The 18,413-nt window shown below is 41.1% G+C and overlaps 2 protein-coding genes across 2 annotated transcripts; both read left to right on the top strand.

Annotated features, from left to right (window-relative positions):
• The first annotated feature begins 1,648 nt into the window (after positions 1 to 1,648).
• hoxa13a (homeobox A13a) lies at positions 1,649 to 3,093 on the top strand. Its single transcript, XM_085345897.1, has 2 exons — positions 1,649 to 2,300; positions 2,846 to 3,093. The coding sequence occupies exons 1-2, from the start codon at positions 1,649 to 1,651 to the stop codon at positions 3,091 to 3,093; spliced, it is 900 nt and encodes a 299-aa protein (XP_085202023.1).
• Positions 3,094 to 12,999: 9,906 nt separating this feature from the next.
• hoxa11a (homeobox A11a) lies at positions 13,000 to 14,821 on the top strand. Its single transcript, XM_085346016.1, has 2 exons — positions 13,000 to 13,663; positions 14,589 to 14,821. The coding sequence occupies exons 1-2, from the start codon at positions 13,000 to 13,002 to the stop codon at positions 14,819 to 14,821; spliced, it is 897 nt and encodes a 298-aa protein (XP_085202142.1).
• The last annotated feature ends 3,592 nt before the right edge of the window (positions 14,822 to 18,413 follow it).

Genomic DNA, 18,413 nt, shown 5'->3' with positions numbered 1-18,413 from the left:
TTAGTTCCCCAGTCTCATAGCAGAAACAGTACACACGGGGACATGTAGGTGACAATTTATGGTGGATTTGGAAAATCTGGTAACAACCACGAGGGAAAATCCACCAGGTCCTACTGCAGTGAATAGACGGAGAGCCACTGGTCATAAACACTAACCAGCAGACCAGACACACACACACACACACACACACACACACACACACACACACACACACACACACACACACACACACACACACACACACACACGTTTTCTTTTTCACACATGTCTACCAAAAGAAGAAGGAAAAAAGAGAGAAAGAAACACCCCGAAAAGAATAATAAAACAAAACCCCAGCCCTATCCTTTTTACATTTCCAACGCTGGGATTCAAAGGTATAGGCCTACGTGCCACCCAGAAGAAGAAGTAGAAGAAGGAGCGGGTTCGAACTAGTTCGCAAGAGTAAACAGGGGAGATAACAAAATGACAGTAAAAGTCAATGTCCTCCAATAGCGTTCATTGGGACAGGAATTCTCACCCCTCTTCCGCTCTTTTCAAGAGCTCAGACGGTCTCTTCAAAGCCTGAATAGGCCGAGGGACTGGATGGCTAGACAGCAACATTCAACTTGACCTTGGCCTCCAACCGAGTTTACGTCCTATGCAAAAACACGCACGCACACCATGTCGAGAGCTTTTCTGATTTCTGATTTTGCATACTGTAAACATGTCTGAAGTCAAGTGTATAAAATAATCCCCCACAACACGAGATTATCTCTCATGTCCTCTTTTCTCTTTTTTTAAACTGCTATCGAAATACACAAGTGAACCCTGTCTCCTTTTCAGAACTACACGCATGCGCCTCATTATACGTGTTTATATATATTATATATGTGTTATTTCAATACCTCCAAGTTACTAGGATCAAACTTTTTTTTTCATCTTACACGTCCTATCGGATAAAGCGCAAACAGAGGCGTATCAGCGGGAGACAGAAGTACCCTGTTTAATTCCGTGTATAGCGGTGCAATGCACAGATATATCAGACTTTATTTTTACACTAAGAAGGTTCTGTTGTAAAGAGTGTTATAATATTAGAATTTGTACAGCGAGGCAAACAAAGGCAGGTCAGTATGCATGCGTAAAGGCTAAAAGCGTTGCATATGAGTCATATGTAACTGCCTGGGTCACAACGGTTTTCTTTCTTTTTTAAAAAAAATTTGTTGCATACCTTTAAATAATCGACTCTTGTTTGCATATTATATGTGAAAATAAGCATTTCTCCTCTCAAAATGACGAAATTCTATCATTTGGATGCATGAAACCTAAATGAGCGTAAGCACAGATTCATGTAAATTGTACCTTACGTTCTGTTTTGAAATTAATGCACATCATCCATGCTGGTTAAATCAAATATGACAAAAGTCAAACCCCTCGATAGGTGCAGTCACCTTCCCTTCGCCGCATTTTTCTCCATTTAATTATCTGCTGATGTTTACCGTCCTCTTTGCATAGCCCGGTCACGTGACCACATCTGGACCAATAACAGCGCCACATCTGCGCTCTTGTGCGCGTCAGAGTGGCTTTACTCTCCGGGAAGCAGTGTCTCCCTTTTTTCAGTCTGAGGGCTTTTTAAAAAAGAGCCATAAGCTTCAATGTTGGATGCCGTGCTATGACAACGTCACTGCTCCTCCGTCCTCGCTGGGTTGACCCGTCGGTGATGTTCCTCTACGACAACGGCGGCGGTTCCGATGAAGTGAGCAAGAACATGGAGGGTTTTGCTGGTGGCAACTTTGCTGCGAACCAGTGCAGGAATCTGATGGCGCACCCCGCATCCCTGGCACCAAGCACGGCGTACTCGTCCAGCGACGTGCATACCTCCGGGATGGGCGAGCCTGTGAAACAGTGCAGCCCCTGCTCTGCAGCTCAGAATTCGTCCAGCGCGTCCCTGCCGTACGGGTACTTCGGTTACCCGTGCAGAATGTCGCATCACAGCAGCATAAAGTCGTGTGGAGCGCAGCCCCCCTCCGCGTATGGGGAGAAATACATGGACACGTCCGCCTCAGGCGACGATTTCGCCTCCCGGGCAAAGGAATTTGCTTTTTATCCAACGTATCCCTCTGGCCCGTACCAACCTGTCCCCAGTTACCTGGACGTCCCAGTAGTGCCAACTATCAGCGCGTCTTCAGAGGCCAGACACGAGTCTCTTCTGCCTATGGAGAGCTACCAACCGTGGACTCTCGCTTCCAACGGCTGGAACAGCCAGGTCTACTGCGCGAAGGAGCAGCCTCAGCCCGGACACATGTGGAAATCCTCCATACCAGGTAGGCATGTGCCTTACACAGAATCCATCCTTTACAGGAAGCAGCTTTTTGACAATTTAAGTCCGATAGTACACACAGCAAATCCAGTATGTATGGTGCAGTAGTACATGGCGTGTTGATAAAATCTCCCTCACTGTGGGAAGAACATCTCAAATGTATGACAAAACAAATGTAAGCGACAATACAGCAAAGGGCGTTAAAACGACTAGATTAATATGAGGACGCTTTAAAATGCGCTAAGTTGCGTTTTCCTTTGAGAAAATTACACAAATACATTTTTCTATTGTTTTATCAATCACTTATCATTAAAGAGTCAAGCCTGTCCAGTTGGTTTGAGGATTTCTCATTTTCATCAATAACCTCAAACATCATGAAATATTTTATTTTATTTAAAAAAAAGGTTGAAAGTGTGTCACTCAACTATTTACATTTTCTTTTTTTCTTTTTTTTTCGTGGGAGGGAAATTTTATTCTGAGAGTAAGTTTAGAGGCAGATTATCACATGTTCTTTTGTCTCTCTCTCTCTGTATTTTTTTTCCTTCTCAGACGCAGTGTCTCACGCCGGGGGAGACTCCGGGTCTTATCGACGTGGAAGAAAGAAGCGCGTGCCATACACCAAGGTGCAACTGAAGGAACTCGAGCGCGAGTACGCCGCCAATAAATTTATCACAAAGGACAAAAGGAGGAGGATATCCGCTCAGACCAACCTGTCCGAGCGACAGGTCACGATATGGTTTCAAAACAGACGCGTAAAGGAGAAGAAAATCGTCAACAAGCTGAAAACTATCAGCTAGTTTCTTTTTCTTTTTTCTCTTTTTCTCTTTTTTCTTTTTACACATTTTTTGATTTTTAGATGACGGACAAAATCTATGGGAAATTAAAACACACACACACACACACACACACACACACACACACACACACACACACACACACACACACACACACACACACACACACACACACACGGATTAGGGCAAGCAGCTCCTTCATGACCGATTATGATTCATATGTATGTAGGCAAATGTTTTCCCGGAGCTCCCCAGACAAACTTTCCGGACCCACCTCTTCCTGCTACTTGTTGTTAAATATTGTTCAGAGACTCAAGTGGGAGAAAAGAGAAAATGTATAGCTGCAGTAGGCGTGACTTCTTCTTCTTCTTGTTAATATTATTATTATTTTCTTTTGGCATGCTCACTCTCAAAGTGACCTCAGGTGTGTGCGCCACCGAGCTACACCTTTATCTAGACTACAACTTTTTAACGAGAGTGATAAATGGAAGATTCACAGGAAGTGACGGTGTGACAAATTTGGACCTTGTGGGATGTTAAATATTAATCAATCCCGGCTTCTTCTTCTTCTTCTTTTTTTTTTAAAAACCTACCCACATGTTTAACTTGTATGAAGTATAGTTTTATCATATGAATCCGTGCTCTCATGCATATTCAGTCCATGGTGCAATTCTTATTATCATGCTTAGATAATCGTCATATGATATGACTGATGTGTGTTCATGTCAATCATAGCTTTTATAATGTGTGTGCGTATTCTTGTGTTTGTAAATAAGTGTAAAAGTAAATTCCGGCGTGATATCCAGGTTGTGTGTGAGTCCCAATATGTCGGCGTTAAAGTCCGTCCCAATAAAATATGGACTTGGTTGAATTTTATCTAAGTTTGTATCCTTTGAGTTTATTTGAGTGATTATAGCTCAATTTAATATAAACATTATTTTTCCTTTAAACGTATTTACCTTACTTAAGAACAAAAAAAAGGCGAATTTTCCTTTTTTACGAAATAGGAATTTAAAATACGATGAAGGCCCGCAGATTTGCTGTAGAGACGCACAGCCAGCTTTTACAGTTATACTATCTCGTAGTGGCTTTGCTGGGTTTGAGGTGAACTTTATCCAGAAATGCTATATACAAATTATATTTAGAAAGTCAAATATTTGAACTGTGCTGTAGACTCCCGTTTGGCTGTGGGATTAGAGGAAATAAATCAGTTGAGGCTGGTCTGTGCTGAAATATAAGCTTACATCGCCATCTAGTGACGACTGTGGAAAATACTGTAGTGGTCAGGACATCCCATTCAAAGCTTAGAGGCCTGAATAATAATAATAATAATAATAATAATAATAATAATAATAATAATAATAATAATAATAATAATAATAATAATAATAATAATAATAATGAACTTAGTCAGTAGCCCTAGTGTTTTAGCCTTGACTTTGACCACGCGGGAGAATAAACATACGCAGGAGGAACAAGTGGAACCACAATTTACTTTTTATTGAAGACATATTAAACTTTGCGATATGTCCGAAGTGCTCACACGGACTCACTGCACACTGGAAGCTATTGATTTAATATTAAAGTTTTTTTCTGTGTGTTAAAGTCAAAGTTAAGCGTTTGTGAAAGAGCGCCGAGATTGTGTGTTTTTTTAAACTAAAATCAAAGCAAACAAAAATGTATATTAATATTTATATAATTTGCAAAAAGCCCAAATATTTTCCGGATTGATGAATCAGAAAGTTTCTTTTGGCAAAGTATTCACCTTCGTTGGTCTTTGTTGAAAATGTGAGAGAACAAAAAAACAGTGAACACTTATGAGAATCCCCGTATCTGTTTGATTATGCTTTGTTGTTTTAAGTAGGCTTACATTGAAACTCCCTTTAAAAGGTCTAAGAGAATGCCTTAGAAATTTCGACCTATACCCAACGACTGGATTGCAGAGTTTATTCAGAGGGTTACGTGTTTGGTGTCTTCCCGACAGCACTGTTTCGCACGGAACTGTTTCATTTCAAAACAATGAAAAATAAAAACATGGAAATAAATAACATATTTAATGTGTGCTTAGATTTATTTTCCTAAATAAAATGTGAATTAAAAAGGTCAGAATTTCTAGGTATGGTGTAAATGTTATCGTGTACATTGTGTTTGTCTGTTAAATTGTTATATTTAAATACTTTCTTGAGAGACTACGTAGAGTTGCGTACTAATCGCATTACCAGATAGTTGCCAGTCGTGAAATCGCAGACATCGCTATAGCCACTGGGTTAACCTTAAGGTTTAATAAAAAATAATAAATTAAATATTTAAATGTTGTTATATATATATATATATATATATATATATATATATATATATATATATATATATATATATATATATATATATATATAGATAGATAGATAGATAGATAGATAGATAGATAGATAGTTAGATAGATAGTTAGATAGATAATTATTATTAATTTAAACATCTTATTTCATCTTATCATGTTTTTATCACCTAATGACGAGGACAATGTTGTTAATTTATTATTATTATTATTATTATTATTATTATTATTATTATTACTTACTTACTTACTTACTTACTTATTTACTTACTATATAGTTTATTCATTAGCATAATCAATATCCTCTTTGTTGTTTGGTTATAGCCAAAACCCCAGTCGCTTAGTCTGACTAAAAATTTCAGCCTTATTTGTGTAGGTCTAATATCTACTTTATGTTCCTTTTTTGTTTGCTGTTCTTAGGCTTTGAACAGATTTTGATCAGCGAGTTTAATTTACCATTCATACGGTATTTACTTTCGTTTGCGCGTTAAAAACCCACCTTAGTAGGATGAAAACAAACATTTGCTATGGGTTGCATAAAGTAAGTCAACAGTGGGCCGGACTATGAACCGTTTTTAAATGCTCTGTAGTGCCATATCTTGTGCTCCTATCACGCACATGCCCAGCTGGCTGATCAGGACAAACACCAGAGCCATGTGAGACAGCAGTCAGAGAGCAGGAAATGTGATGTTACGTCTCTGCCACGTTTTCTGACGTCGGCGCGGCGGGGCGCGCACGTGTTAAACAAGCACATAGATGTGGAGAAAAGTTTGATGTCTGACTCCAGAACGCGCCTCTGCTCCCGAAAAACACGCACAGGAAAGCGTTGAAGAGGCGGAAGCTGCGGAGCGGAAGTTACTTGTGGCATTACCTAAGTGTAAGTTTATTGGCTACGAGGAAGTAGAGCGTGTTGCTATTGGCTTAGTGAAAACCAAAACAAACACGAAAGTCCCGCCTGCAGCCTGAGAAACAACGTGAGAGTCCAAAGCTCAAAGCACAATGCTCCGCCTACCCCTCTCTCCTCGCGAGAGCTATCTTTGATTGGACCGTGGCTAGAAAACTCTGGAGGCTGGACCGCACTGTGTTCAAAAATTGAATTCTGCTGCCACACTAAGGATAAAGAGTGTATTACAGCTTGTTTTAGAGAATAAAAAGGTTTCAATTAGCATGTTGTAGAATGTCAAATAAACTAGAGAATGAGTTTTGAAAGCGCAGAAATTTCAACGCGTTTCTATTTTACTATCAGCTTTTAATTTATACAGTGGAAGGTAATGATAAAACAAAAACAAAACAAGCAATGGACAAAAGTCACTGTTAGTGTTTTCTTTAAATAACAAATGCGTCCTATGAAATAACACTGGACAATTTGACATGCTTAGATTGTAGAAACTGTGTTGTACACGATGCACAACATCACTCCACGCGCTGTCAGCCGTGAATGAGCTCTGCATTCAGGGCCGGCTCTTTGCGTTGCTCTTTACATTGACCTTCGCTGTCTCTGAGCATAATGGAGGACAGGCCTGCAACCTTCACTTAGCCTGCAGTGCAGCTTTCAAGCTTGATAGCGTGATTTTGGAAGATAATCTTGTAATACAGCACAAAGACCCCAAGCGGACATAAGCTTACCCAAGACCGTGACAGCGGGCCAATAGAAGCACTTGACCGAGATTATATGAAAGCCTCCTCCATGCCCCAGTCGGCGCCTCAGTCTTTATAGACAGAGCGGGTTTCCTGTCCGGATATCAGATCATCTCATTTGGTTTCATGTATAAATGCCCCAAAATGTACTGTCTTCATTCACGAAGGGTATACAGACTAGATTTAAGAAGGATGTACCGGCAAGGATGCGTCAGTCAAAGCTAGCCACTCGTTTGTAGGTTTGCGAACACCCCCAGCACAAAATTGTTCATTTTAAATGGTGGTCAACAATAACAAAGATCATTATACATAATATGTCGAATCAATTGTGTGATCAGTTGATCTGTGATAACTTGAATTCTTATTATGTGGGCAAGTCGAAAAGACTCCACGGAAACGAAAGAAATACATCTGTTGTTGTTTTTTAGAACCTGCTGTCCTTCTCACATATAAATAGCAAATTCACTGAATCATCTTACCTGATTTAGAAGATTCATTTATAATAAGTGAAGCAAATTGTGGGAGTTTCACATTTGTTTGTGAATCCACGTAAAGAAAAAAAAAGAATTAAAATCCACTTGACAGTTTAAAGTATAATCCGTTATTTCACGATGATTTGGTAACCATGAGGGCCATTTATATTTGTGAACGAAAGTAGAATTTTTGAAGTCGCCCATTATTATTTGAGCTTAGATTCAGCAATTAAACAAAAGAAAAAAGAAAGAAAAGAAAAGAAAAAAAAGAAAAAAGAAAAAAGAAAAAAGAAAAAAGAAAAAAAGCAAAAAAGCAAGAAACTCGGCGTTGCGTCCGCAAGATGTCAACATCTTGAGAAGATCATTTCAGCGCCGAGCAAGCTGAAAAAATATACAACAGAAAAGGAAAATACTGAAGGTTAATGTGGTGTAAAAATGTGACTTTTTAGTAAGAAAGAAAGAAAGAAACGCAGGTCGGGATTTGCGTTATTTGACGCACACTGCGCCTGTTTTAAGACCCCAAACAGATTTTTTCTCTCTCCTCGTTTAAGTAAAACTAAACGTCGCATGGTCGTGTAATTTTATCAAATGTCCTTTCAAAGCGATCGTTTTTTTCATGTTGTGGGAGATCGCAACTAAACACTGGAACTCAACCAAAGATCTGGCGCATGTAGGCTTCTAGTTTTATTTATTAGAGGACTGAAATCCAACTGGTTACCTATAAGAAATAAAATAACTAAGATCTTCTAAGAATACTCACAATTTCTGGGTTTATTTGCCGAACGCTTTTTATGTAAAAAAAATGAATTTTCTATTTCATTATTCTATTTTGTACTTTGTGAGGAGTTTTATTTTTATTAATGAAGATGAAATCCTTTAATTTCGCTTTACTCGCGTCTTGGTTCTTTCTCGTATTCCTTGTTATTCTTTCAAATGACCTCTTTGTAAATATTCTTTTATTCCCCACACCACTTTATGTCCTTTTGTCCAGTCCCGCTCCTCCTGGCGCCTTGTTTCTCATGACACCCTCTGCAGGCTAATCCAGCCTTGTGATTCTCCCCTGACTAGCCGGAGGCGCTCCCGTTGACCGTGGAGTTGGTCAGTTTCGCCTTGGAGCCCTTGTGTGGTCCGCCAGGCCTCTCTGTCATCGCCCTCGTTTCTGTCACCTGTGGATAAATCAACAGATGTTCGCTTAATCGGGTTCACGTTTGCTGATATATTCCAGCTCGTTCGTTTGTACGCAACCAAGTGCGAGCTCTGATTGTTTCATGTTTCAGTCTGATGGTTTTATAATCCCCCAGTAAGATGGTGGCGGCTGAGCAAGCCCATGTACAATTCAAGTTCAAAAACACTTTATATATTAATGTAGTGCGATTTTTTAGGACACACAAGCAGACGAATTTGCAGTTTGAAGAACTGCTTTGGCGAAACAGAAATAAAGGAAGCCATGATTAGTCTACTCTAGGCTAATCTGTTGGCTATTTTGGTAGTGCAGTTCCCGGCTGGTTTATGCGCAATAAAGCAAAGTGTTTAGTAAAATTGTGTTTTATTGAAAATATAGGAACACGCTCATTAAAAGGCACAATCAAACACCTGTGTTCTTTTTGTGTTGGTCGACTGTTTGTGTATTTGTTTAGACTAAGGAAGATTTTGAGATGAAGAATCTAGTCAATAGATCCTCTGAGGTGCAGGTGTGGTGGCCTATTTCTCAGCCACAGAATGAAAACAAAAAACAGCCTGTAGTAAAGCTCTGAGCTTTTTCTTTTCCTTGAAGACTGAAACTACAGGAGGTTTCACTGCAGGAGATTGAATACTCCTATTTAGCCCCCTTTACGGCCTATAGGGCCTACCTGACAGGGCGTTAAACTGTACTTTCAGATCCTCCCCACACTTGATTGTTTACTTGTTGTCTGACAAGGTTTTATGGCACAAGGATTGGGCAATCTACACGTCGCATTCTCGTCCTGACTACAAAAAAAGAAAAAAACGGAAAAACAATGCCAAACTATGCCACTATGCCAAACCAAGGACTCTTATTTTGAAGTGTTGCTATTTTATGCACAATTTTCTTTAATTGCGTGTTTGTTCTAAAAAAGCAAATCCAATGTGTGTTTATGCGTGCTGTGTGCGTTAAAGAAAACACAACAAGGAAACTTTAAGGTCATAAAAACGAGTGCCCTTGAGTAAAGTCACTTATTTGTCTGTCTTGGTGTCAAATCTATTGAATAGTCTCGCGTGGTTATGTCTTATACCCCAACCCCCTTTATTATTACTATTATTGTTATTATTATTATCATAAAACTTATCAGCTAGATGCTGACTGTGGATACTAGGCACAAGACAAAGCTGAACTCTAAGGGGTCGCTTTGAGCACGAAGTCACACAAGGAGTGTGTTGTTTTCTCTTCTATTAATAATTTGGATAAAAACCACAGCAGACGGTTAGGGCCCACAACTCTAATAACAGACATACTATTAGCTGCTTGCAATTATAAATTCACGTTATCAGGCAATCTTGCGACTCAAGGCATGAATGGATGCAAAGGCAATTAAATGGAACTCCATCCGGGGCAAATGGAGCCCTTTGCTCTTTGTGAAGGACCCCCTCTCTCCCCGAACTTGAAGTCGACCGAAGAGACAAAGCTTTGGCTTTGAGAGCTTTTACGCAGCGCCAGACGGCAGTTTTTTTTCTGACCAAAAACAACACACGAAAGGCGGACTGAGGATCCACAGAACGACTTCCTTTAACGAAAGCACATTTGACATAAATCTGGCTCTCAGCTCACTTGTATCAACTGTTTTATGATCACTGTCTTTGTTAAAATTAACAAAAATTGTAATATTTCTAGACATTTCTTAGAGAAATACCGATTTATTCAAAGGAGAACTCTTACCTTAGCTGTGTACAGACACATGTTTCTATGTTGCTGAAATTCCCCAGCTGCTGACTTTGAGTCAGTGTAGGTGGTGACTTCCTATCACGCTTGACCGATTTTGTGGTGTCTGTCTGGCTTGAGGGGAAAGGCGCACAAGAATACTATAGCAGCTATAAAAACCCAGGTCTGTGCAGTGCTGGCTTTGGTTTTCCTGGGCATCCTGTCCTCAATTACAGCTTAAAAGCTTCGGCACAACTCTTAGAATTTGTCTGGATTGACCGAGAGGCGGAGCGTGTGACCGCAAAGACACTCGAGTTGTTTGTGTCCCTGCAATTTAATAATAATAATAATAATAATAATAATAATAATGGATTGGATTTATATAGCGCTTTTCAAGGCACCCAAAGCGCTTTACAATACCACTTTTCATTCACTCTCACATCCACACACTGGTGGAGGCAGCTACAGTTGTAGCCACAGCTGCCCTGGGACAGACTGACAGAAGCCAGGCTGCCATATCGCGCCATCGGCCCCTCTGGCCAACACCAGTAGGCAATTTATCCACATTAAACTGCCTGTAAGGGTCTGGAACGATTCATATCAGGTTTTTTCCGTTTTTCTTTTTGACACAATCGCTGGGTTCTAGTATTAGTTGGTTCTCGCACAGTATTATTAGTATGTATGATATTTCAAGGTCATGTTTCACATGTGCCATCAAGAGCCCCTCGAATCCCTATATGCACATTGGGCAGTGGGGGCAGACCAGCCGCGGCGGTCTTAATCCGAGCTCAGGTCTCTCATTCACAGCACATTAGAGTCAAGTTGCAGCCTCTCCAAAACAAGCTCCACGGTGGCCTCAGAGCAGGGAGCCGGGGAATGTGCACTGTGGCGTGTTTCCCCAATTCAAATAGCAGAAATTTATTTCACAGGATTCAACACATTTCTTATCTTGTTTTACTTTAGTTTCTGTGAGGAATAGACTCCATATGACCATATGACAATCTTAACCATTTGGATTATCTACATCCAATACTTAAAAATATTCATAGAGTACATTAGTTGCTAACATGTTCCGAGCTATAATTGTAAAAATACTGACAGCGCTGTTATTTTAAAATAATCCATTAATATGTGTTTAGAAACGATTTTACACGGTGGTGAGATTTACGTAAATGTTTTTCGTTGTTCATCTGAGTAAAAATATCACGGAACTGGTGGAAGTTATTATTTGTCAGTACATAATGATATCTAAATGTCATGTAAATTTCTGGACGCCGTCTTCTTGCTTAACAGTGAACATTTGGATACATATTTGGACCAAAATGCTGCGAGATCGCCATGCGTAAAAGTGGAGCAAGCTTGACTGTTGCAACTTTAAAAGCTGCCAGCAGATGCATAAAATTGTTAACTTGAAGCAAAGCAGAAGAGCGAGGCGAAACCCGTTAAAAATGGAACAATGTTGTTATTCAGCAACAAGCTAATTAAATATGGACATTGAAGCATTCTATATTTAGGCAACAGACTGTACCTTTCAGCTGATGAGTATTTTTCTCAACAATTGATCGCTGTTGCTTGCGGAATATCTGTCAGTTTCTTCTAATGTTGAGGGTACGTATTAACTATCACAATAATTTCAAGTAAACGTCTTAATATTATTTTTGATAATCCATTAATGGCACAAGGTTTTGTACACACACTGTGTGTTTTATGTCTTGAAGTTAGAAACTGTTCCTCGAGCTACCTATTTTAAAGACGTTTTGAATTTATCCTGTCAAAATTCCAGTTTGGTCTTATAATGGTTCTAAGACAAGGCTGTGGCCAGCTGAAACATTAGCCGCTACTTTGAACATGACCCTGATAACCAAATGCCCACTCAGCCAAATGCTGTGCCGTAAAAGCCACCTAATGATGACCACTCAGACATTTCTAAAAGCGGACTTTACAAATAAGCTGTTTTCTTCCTCTGATAATGTGTTGTTCGAGTTATATAGTTCATATTAGATAGTTTGGACAATGTAGTGTTCATGATCCTTCTTTTTTTTTCATTTTGCTATTAAACAAGTCTTCATGCACATTTCCCCCCGAAAGACTGAAAAGTGATTTCAGCATCTGAGGTGTAAATAGACTGCATAAAACTTTGACTGCAACAGGCAGCATCCATTTATGGTTCATCATTCTCCTGACACGGTTGCATGTTAAGGAATTTATTTTTAAGCAAACATGGCGATAAAAGCACCAATGTCAAGCTTTAGGACACACAGCAGTCATGTCTCTTACACTCCTACACGCACACACTCTTTCCTGCAAGCGCACGCGCGACGTGGCGCGCGCTCACACACTATACGCGCACACACTGCACGCACACACAAGTGGGGCCTGAAAATCTGTCAATTTCTGCCGTGTGGTCGGTCACGTGACCTCCTCCTCCGTGGAGTGGATGGAGATGACTCTCCACGTCAGCCTACGTCTCCCAATTTCTGCTTAGCGAACCTGCTTCAAAGAGGCAAGAGGCACGGCGCTTCAGAGCCATGTTCAGGGCGGTTATAGAGGAATCGTAGCCCAGCAGAGAGTTGTAGAAGTGGGTGAATACGATGATGGATTTTGACGAAAGGGTCCCCGTCGGATCGAACATGTATCTGCCCAGCTGCACGTATTATGTGTCGGCGGGCGCTGATTTCTCCGGTCTTCCATCGTTTTTGTCCCAGACCCCGTCCACCCGCCCCATGACATACTCCTACTCCTCTAACCTCCCGCAGGTTCAACCCGTCAGAGAAGTGACATTCAGGGACTATGCAGCCATTGATGCATCCGGTAAATGGCCGCACCGGGGGAACTTGCCTCAGTGCTACCCCAGCGCGGAGGACATGGTACACCGGGACTGCCTGTCAGCTCAATCCGCCGTCGTAGGGGACATGTTCGGTAAAAGCAGCCCAGCAGCCGCCGCTGCCGCATACCACCACCACCACCACCACCACGCGAGTGCTGGCTCCGCTGCTACCAATTTCTATGGGAATGTGGGCAGAAATGGAGTGCTGCCGCAAGCTTTCGACCAGTTTTACGAGACGGCGTACGGGAACGCGTCGGAGAGCTCCTCCGCGAATGGCTACTCAGGGGACAAAACGGCGACCAAGCCTCCCGGCTCCGTGCAGGAGGAAGCGCCATCGTGCCCGGACAGCGAGTCGAAGGAGCAGCGGGATGAAACGAGCAGCCCGGAGTTGTCTTCCGGCAACAATGTGGAGAAAACCGGCGGCAGCAGTACGTATTAAAGTCAGCGCCTCGGTTATGAGAGAAAGTTTGCAATCTTGCGCGCCGCTGTTAAAAATTTTATATGCTGTTTTATAAGCATATAAGGTTTATAGAGGGCCTGCAGACCCCCCACCCCCTTCCCACCCCCCAACAAAACTTTGTTATAAACTGCAGGATCACGTGTTTGGAGTTGAAATTGGCCGTGAAAGACACCAAGGCGGATATTTTTCTGTAAAACTCCCCGATGTTTACCAATATATATATAATATATATATAATATATATAATATATTACCAATATATATATATACCCAGTAATGCCCAGCAATGAGTTGCTATACAGATCCGCGTTGATTATATCCACTTATTATGACCGTGCTTGTTTCACGGGTTCTTAGCGTTAAAAAGACCCCTTGCATGTAATTGAGGGTGGTGCCTTTGGTTTAAGGTTTAGCACACACGAGGTCTTATGTTAAAGCTAGCATGGAGCTGCTGTTCCTACTTGTACATTTCCCCTTTATTTGCTCTGTAAAAAACAAAAAACAAACAAACCAAAAAAGCTTTCACGTAAAACTCAATGCAGCAGAGTCTCATTTACCTGCGTCTACCAGAGGCGTCTACTTTAAAGTGAACTTGTTGTTTTCACTTGCTAGTAAAGGTCAAAGCCCAAGTGTATTGTCTAGCGAGCCAGCAGCGAATGGCTTGGTAATCTTTCCAGTGTAATATAATATCAGTATATATGACACTTGAAAGGTTGAAATGGGAAATATGTTATTAATGCTTCATGTTCAGGAAATCCTCTCATGCGTAATCTGGGCGACATCCCACCCGTATAAATCTCTTTCTGTAAAATAGTCACGGCTAATTTGAAGTGTTTAGATTTTCTGTGACGCCTGTATTTCTTCTTCTCCCTCTTCTATTTTTGTGGCTTTCAGGTGGACAGAGGACCCGGAAGAAAAGATGCCCTTATTCCAAATATCAAATCAGAGAACTTGAAAGAGAATTCTTTTTCAGTGTGTACATAAACAAGGAGAAGCGGCTGCAACTGTCTCGGATGCTCAACCTGACCGACCGACAAGTAAAGATCTGGTTTCAGAACCGTCGCATGAAGGAGAAGAAACTAAACAGAGACAGATTACAATATTATACGTCCAATCCTCTGCTTTAGGGGGGTCGGGGAGAAGACGGCCACAGCTCCATTAGTCCTCTGCTTGTGGGACTGGTTACGTTTACAGACTGACTGACTCGCCTGGCTGTGTCTCTCCCCGTGTACATTGTGTACCACATTGGCCGCAGCAGCAGCAGCAGCAGCAGCACTGCTCGATGGTTAATTTCAAGTTCGAGGACAACAGTATCTTGTGATCTGCAATACTCAAACAAAGAGGGAGTACGAACAGAGGCGGTCCGCGGACTTTGATTTCGCTCCTCATTGTCTCACTTTTGAAAATGTAGATTTTTTGACATCGCCAAGACTGTGTTTGCGAAGGCCTTGTTCATAATGTGACCTAAGACGCTTCATTTTCCTTTCGCGCGAGAAAAAAAAAGAAAAGAAAAAAAGACGTAATGAATTGACTGATCTAGTGTATTTTGTATTCAAAAGATCTGATTTTTTTCTCCTGTTTTTCAAATCAGAAAACTTGTGGATTTAGGCTGATGGTGAATATCTTGCCAACCGAATCTATATTGGTGTGACCAAATAATGAATCCGACGGATGACAATGATGTGGGTTTTTTCTTGTTTTGTGTGCTTATTTATTTTGTAGCCTCTCGTTTACCATCTTACTTTGATGCCACGGCTATCCAAGCTAAAATCGGTTAATACACGCTGACTACTGGGATCCCATGTTGTAGTCTGAGCTGACCTCAAAACGAGCTTTTGTCGTATTTTCTGTGCCCTGCAAACCAAGGATTAGCAGACTAACTTTGTATTTTGCGTATCTTTCAATTTCCAAATCAATTCTAAGATGTCTCTTTTGATTTTATCAATCCAGTATTAATAATCCAGGTCGATGGGTCCGTGTGGATTTGCACTGAGGTACACGCCCCGAGATGTTCACAACAGGTAACCTTACGCGGTGGGCCCCTTCGTTTTAAACAAGATTTTCAGTTCACGATTCTTGAATCTTGACAATTGTCGTTTAAATAAAACAGAAAAAAAGAAGAGAAAAAGAAAGATGAAGATTAAAAAGATTAATTTTTAATCTTAATTTTTACCGTCAGGGCGAGGCTGGCCAGGATGATCACACTGAATTTAACTGCTTGGTCTGCCCGAAATATTGTGTATCATCATTATATCATTATATTTCCAAATAATAAAAAGTGGAATATTACCGAAAATCAACTTGACTTGTATTTTGTCAGTGACTTTGCTTTTTCAATGTGTGTGTGTATGTATATATGTATATATATATATATGTATGTATATATGTATATATCTCACACTTACAGCGCAATCACAGTGAGCTACCTACAGGTATGAAACAAAACAACGGAAACAATGACTTTCAGTGAATTTAAAGGCTGAAATACGAAATATTAACCAAACAGTCGCACTCTCTACCACACTACTGCAGATTAAACTCCTCCTGTGTGAATGAAGCAAAATCAATAAATCATTAAATAAATACCCAACAATTCAGAGTCTTTGCCAGCTGTGTGCTTAGATAGGTTATACAAATATAAAAACAATAATAAACCTGAATCGATACTTAAATTATGTTTGTGCTGCTGTGCTCTCCAAACATTTTTCAGTCTCCCTTGCTGTATTTTGAGTTATATAACATATTTTGCAATTCTTGCATTCCATCTAAAGGAAATCATTGTTACTGAATCTTTGCAGATAGCTTATAGGTCACCTTTTATCTGTCACAGTCATATTTATTGTTGCCAGCATATTGCACCATGTGTACTTTATTCTCGAATCTTTTCTCTCTGCTTGTGTCTGTCCGTGTGCGCAAACTGTCATTTTGCTGATTGGCTTTGGGAACCCTCTCCAACTGGAGTCTCCTTTGGCGAGGGTCGCCATATTTGCTGTTGTTATCGCTGTGTTTATGGGAGCTAGCCGCAGCGCATTGGCGTTCATATATGACAGTCAAAAGGGCCATAAACTCAGGGAGAGAGGCTGAAGTTTATGGTTGCCTCTCGCTGCCATAGTCCGGCCTTGCCTTGCGCATCCTTTACTGCGCGCTGGAATTCCGTCCCTAATTACGGGACATCCTCCCCGTTGCCGCAGCAACGCGGCCATAAAAGCTGTCTGAGAGTCTGGAGCATTTGTACAATTGGAGTGCAGTGCAATAAACCGTCTGAGACCCAAGGTTATTAACTGTGTTACCAAGGAGGCGACAGCAACGACAGGCAGAGGACGGATAGGAAAAGCTTCTGCTCGCTCGCTGCACCGGCTTCATTTGAGAGGCTTTTCCCTGTAGCGTGGTTTATCCACTTCAAATCATTCCTGAGGAAAAGGCTGCACTTGGGATTGGACTCTCCTACCACCGGGCGGCGCTATTGGGACCAATGTCACGGCCCTGGATCTTTTGATCTCCAAACTCACCTTAAAAGCAAACAGGTAAAAGTCTGGACCTTGAATAGTTTTGCTCTGCACTAAAAAAAAACCAATTGTTCATTGCTTGAATTCTTGCCTTGCATGCAAGCCCTGTTAGTCCGAGATAAGAGCCTCTTTTTTTTTTAGTTTAGTTTCCACATTTTTCCTCTGGTGCCCAAAGGCTTACGCGCTAGAGAAAGTCTTCCTGGGGGCCCTAATAAGGCAGCACATCTGTGCCAAGGCTTCATGCTGCATGTGCTATTCATTTTGCTGGGCTAGAGCTTTTTAATGGTTGGAGTGTAGCATAGCCGCCTTGTACCTGGAGAGATCTGCAACCCCTCCCAAGTCTAACCACAAATGTTTTGTATTTCGGGAAACTCTGCCTTAATTATTAGACAAAGGTGGACACAGCTCGTACGTTAATGACACAAACTAGGCAGTGGGTGCTGGAAGGAAAACAAACGGTTTTATTTTTCACATACTAATGCAGCTCATCTTAAATCACAGTAGTCGCCTCTGTGATCATTCTTCTCCGTGCTCTTCCTCTTAAAGGAATCCATTAAAATCATTTGACGTCGTTCCAAAACACACAATTCCCTGTCTACGTGCCAAAGCTGTGATTAAAAAGGTCGATTTGATTGCGATAGGGCAGCAATCGCGTCTCCTTTTCCTTCCTGTAACAGACACTATAGGGCTGAGGTTTGAGGCTATTCTGTATCAGTCCAAGTGGCGAGTGGCTATTCTAAACCCTAATGCGTGTGGACCCAGTCTCTTTTCTCTCTCTCTCTCTCTCTCTCTCTCCTTTGTCTCTCGTGAAAAATAAATGCTTCCGCTTGGACGTAATAAAACGCCGCGTTATTGTTCATAACTGCACTCGGGACGAACATGATACGATTCAAACGGCATCTTCGGCCACGATTATATGGGCCTGATCAAAGCCAGTGGTGAGACTAAACTGTGTTCAGGATATAATAGCCGGGCAGCTGTGAAAATGAAGATTTAATAGCTACAATTAATAACTGCAACACAACGGTATCGATAGGCCCCCATGCCACTACAACATCATGAAGTGTGCGGGCCAAAACACTTTAATACCAGGCACACATAATTAATTGAGGTATTTGGTTTCCCTGTTGGCTCATGTGTCCCACGTGCAACAGGCCACCGTGGGGACAAGCGCACATGATTTTAAACCTATTGTTGTTCGTTTATCTGTGTC

This window comes from Diplotaxodon limnothrissa, linkage group LG22, assembly GCF_057381915.1.
Source record: "Diplotaxodon limnothrissa isolate DT_005_m linkage group LG22, D_limnothrissa_male_GT1.1, whole genome shotgun sequence".
Classification (NCBI taxonomy): domain Eukaryota; kingdom Metazoa; phylum Chordata; class Actinopteri; order Cichliformes; family Cichlidae; genus Diplotaxodon; species Diplotaxodon limnothrissa.
This window is presented reverse-complemented; position numbering and strand designations above follow the sequence as displayed.

Excerpts from the sequence above, each read along its gene's own strand:
- hoxa13a (XM_085345897.1), top strand. The coding sequence starts at position 1,649 with ATGACAACGTCACTGCTCCTCCGTCCTCGCTGGGTTGACCCGTCGGTG. Across the intron at positions 2,301-2,845 it reads GTGGAAATCCTCCATACCAG|ACGCAGTGTCTCACGCCGGG; the intron begins GTAGGCATGTGC and ends TTTCCTTCTCAG.
- hoxa11a (XM_085346016.1), top strand. The coding sequence starts at position 13,000 with ATGATGGATTTTGACGAAAGGGTCCCCGTCGGATCGAACATGTATCTG. Across the intron at positions 13,664-14,588 it reads GGAGAAAACCGGCGGCAGCA|GTGGACAGAGGACCCGGAAG; the intron begins GTACGTATTAAA and ends TGTGGCTTTCAG.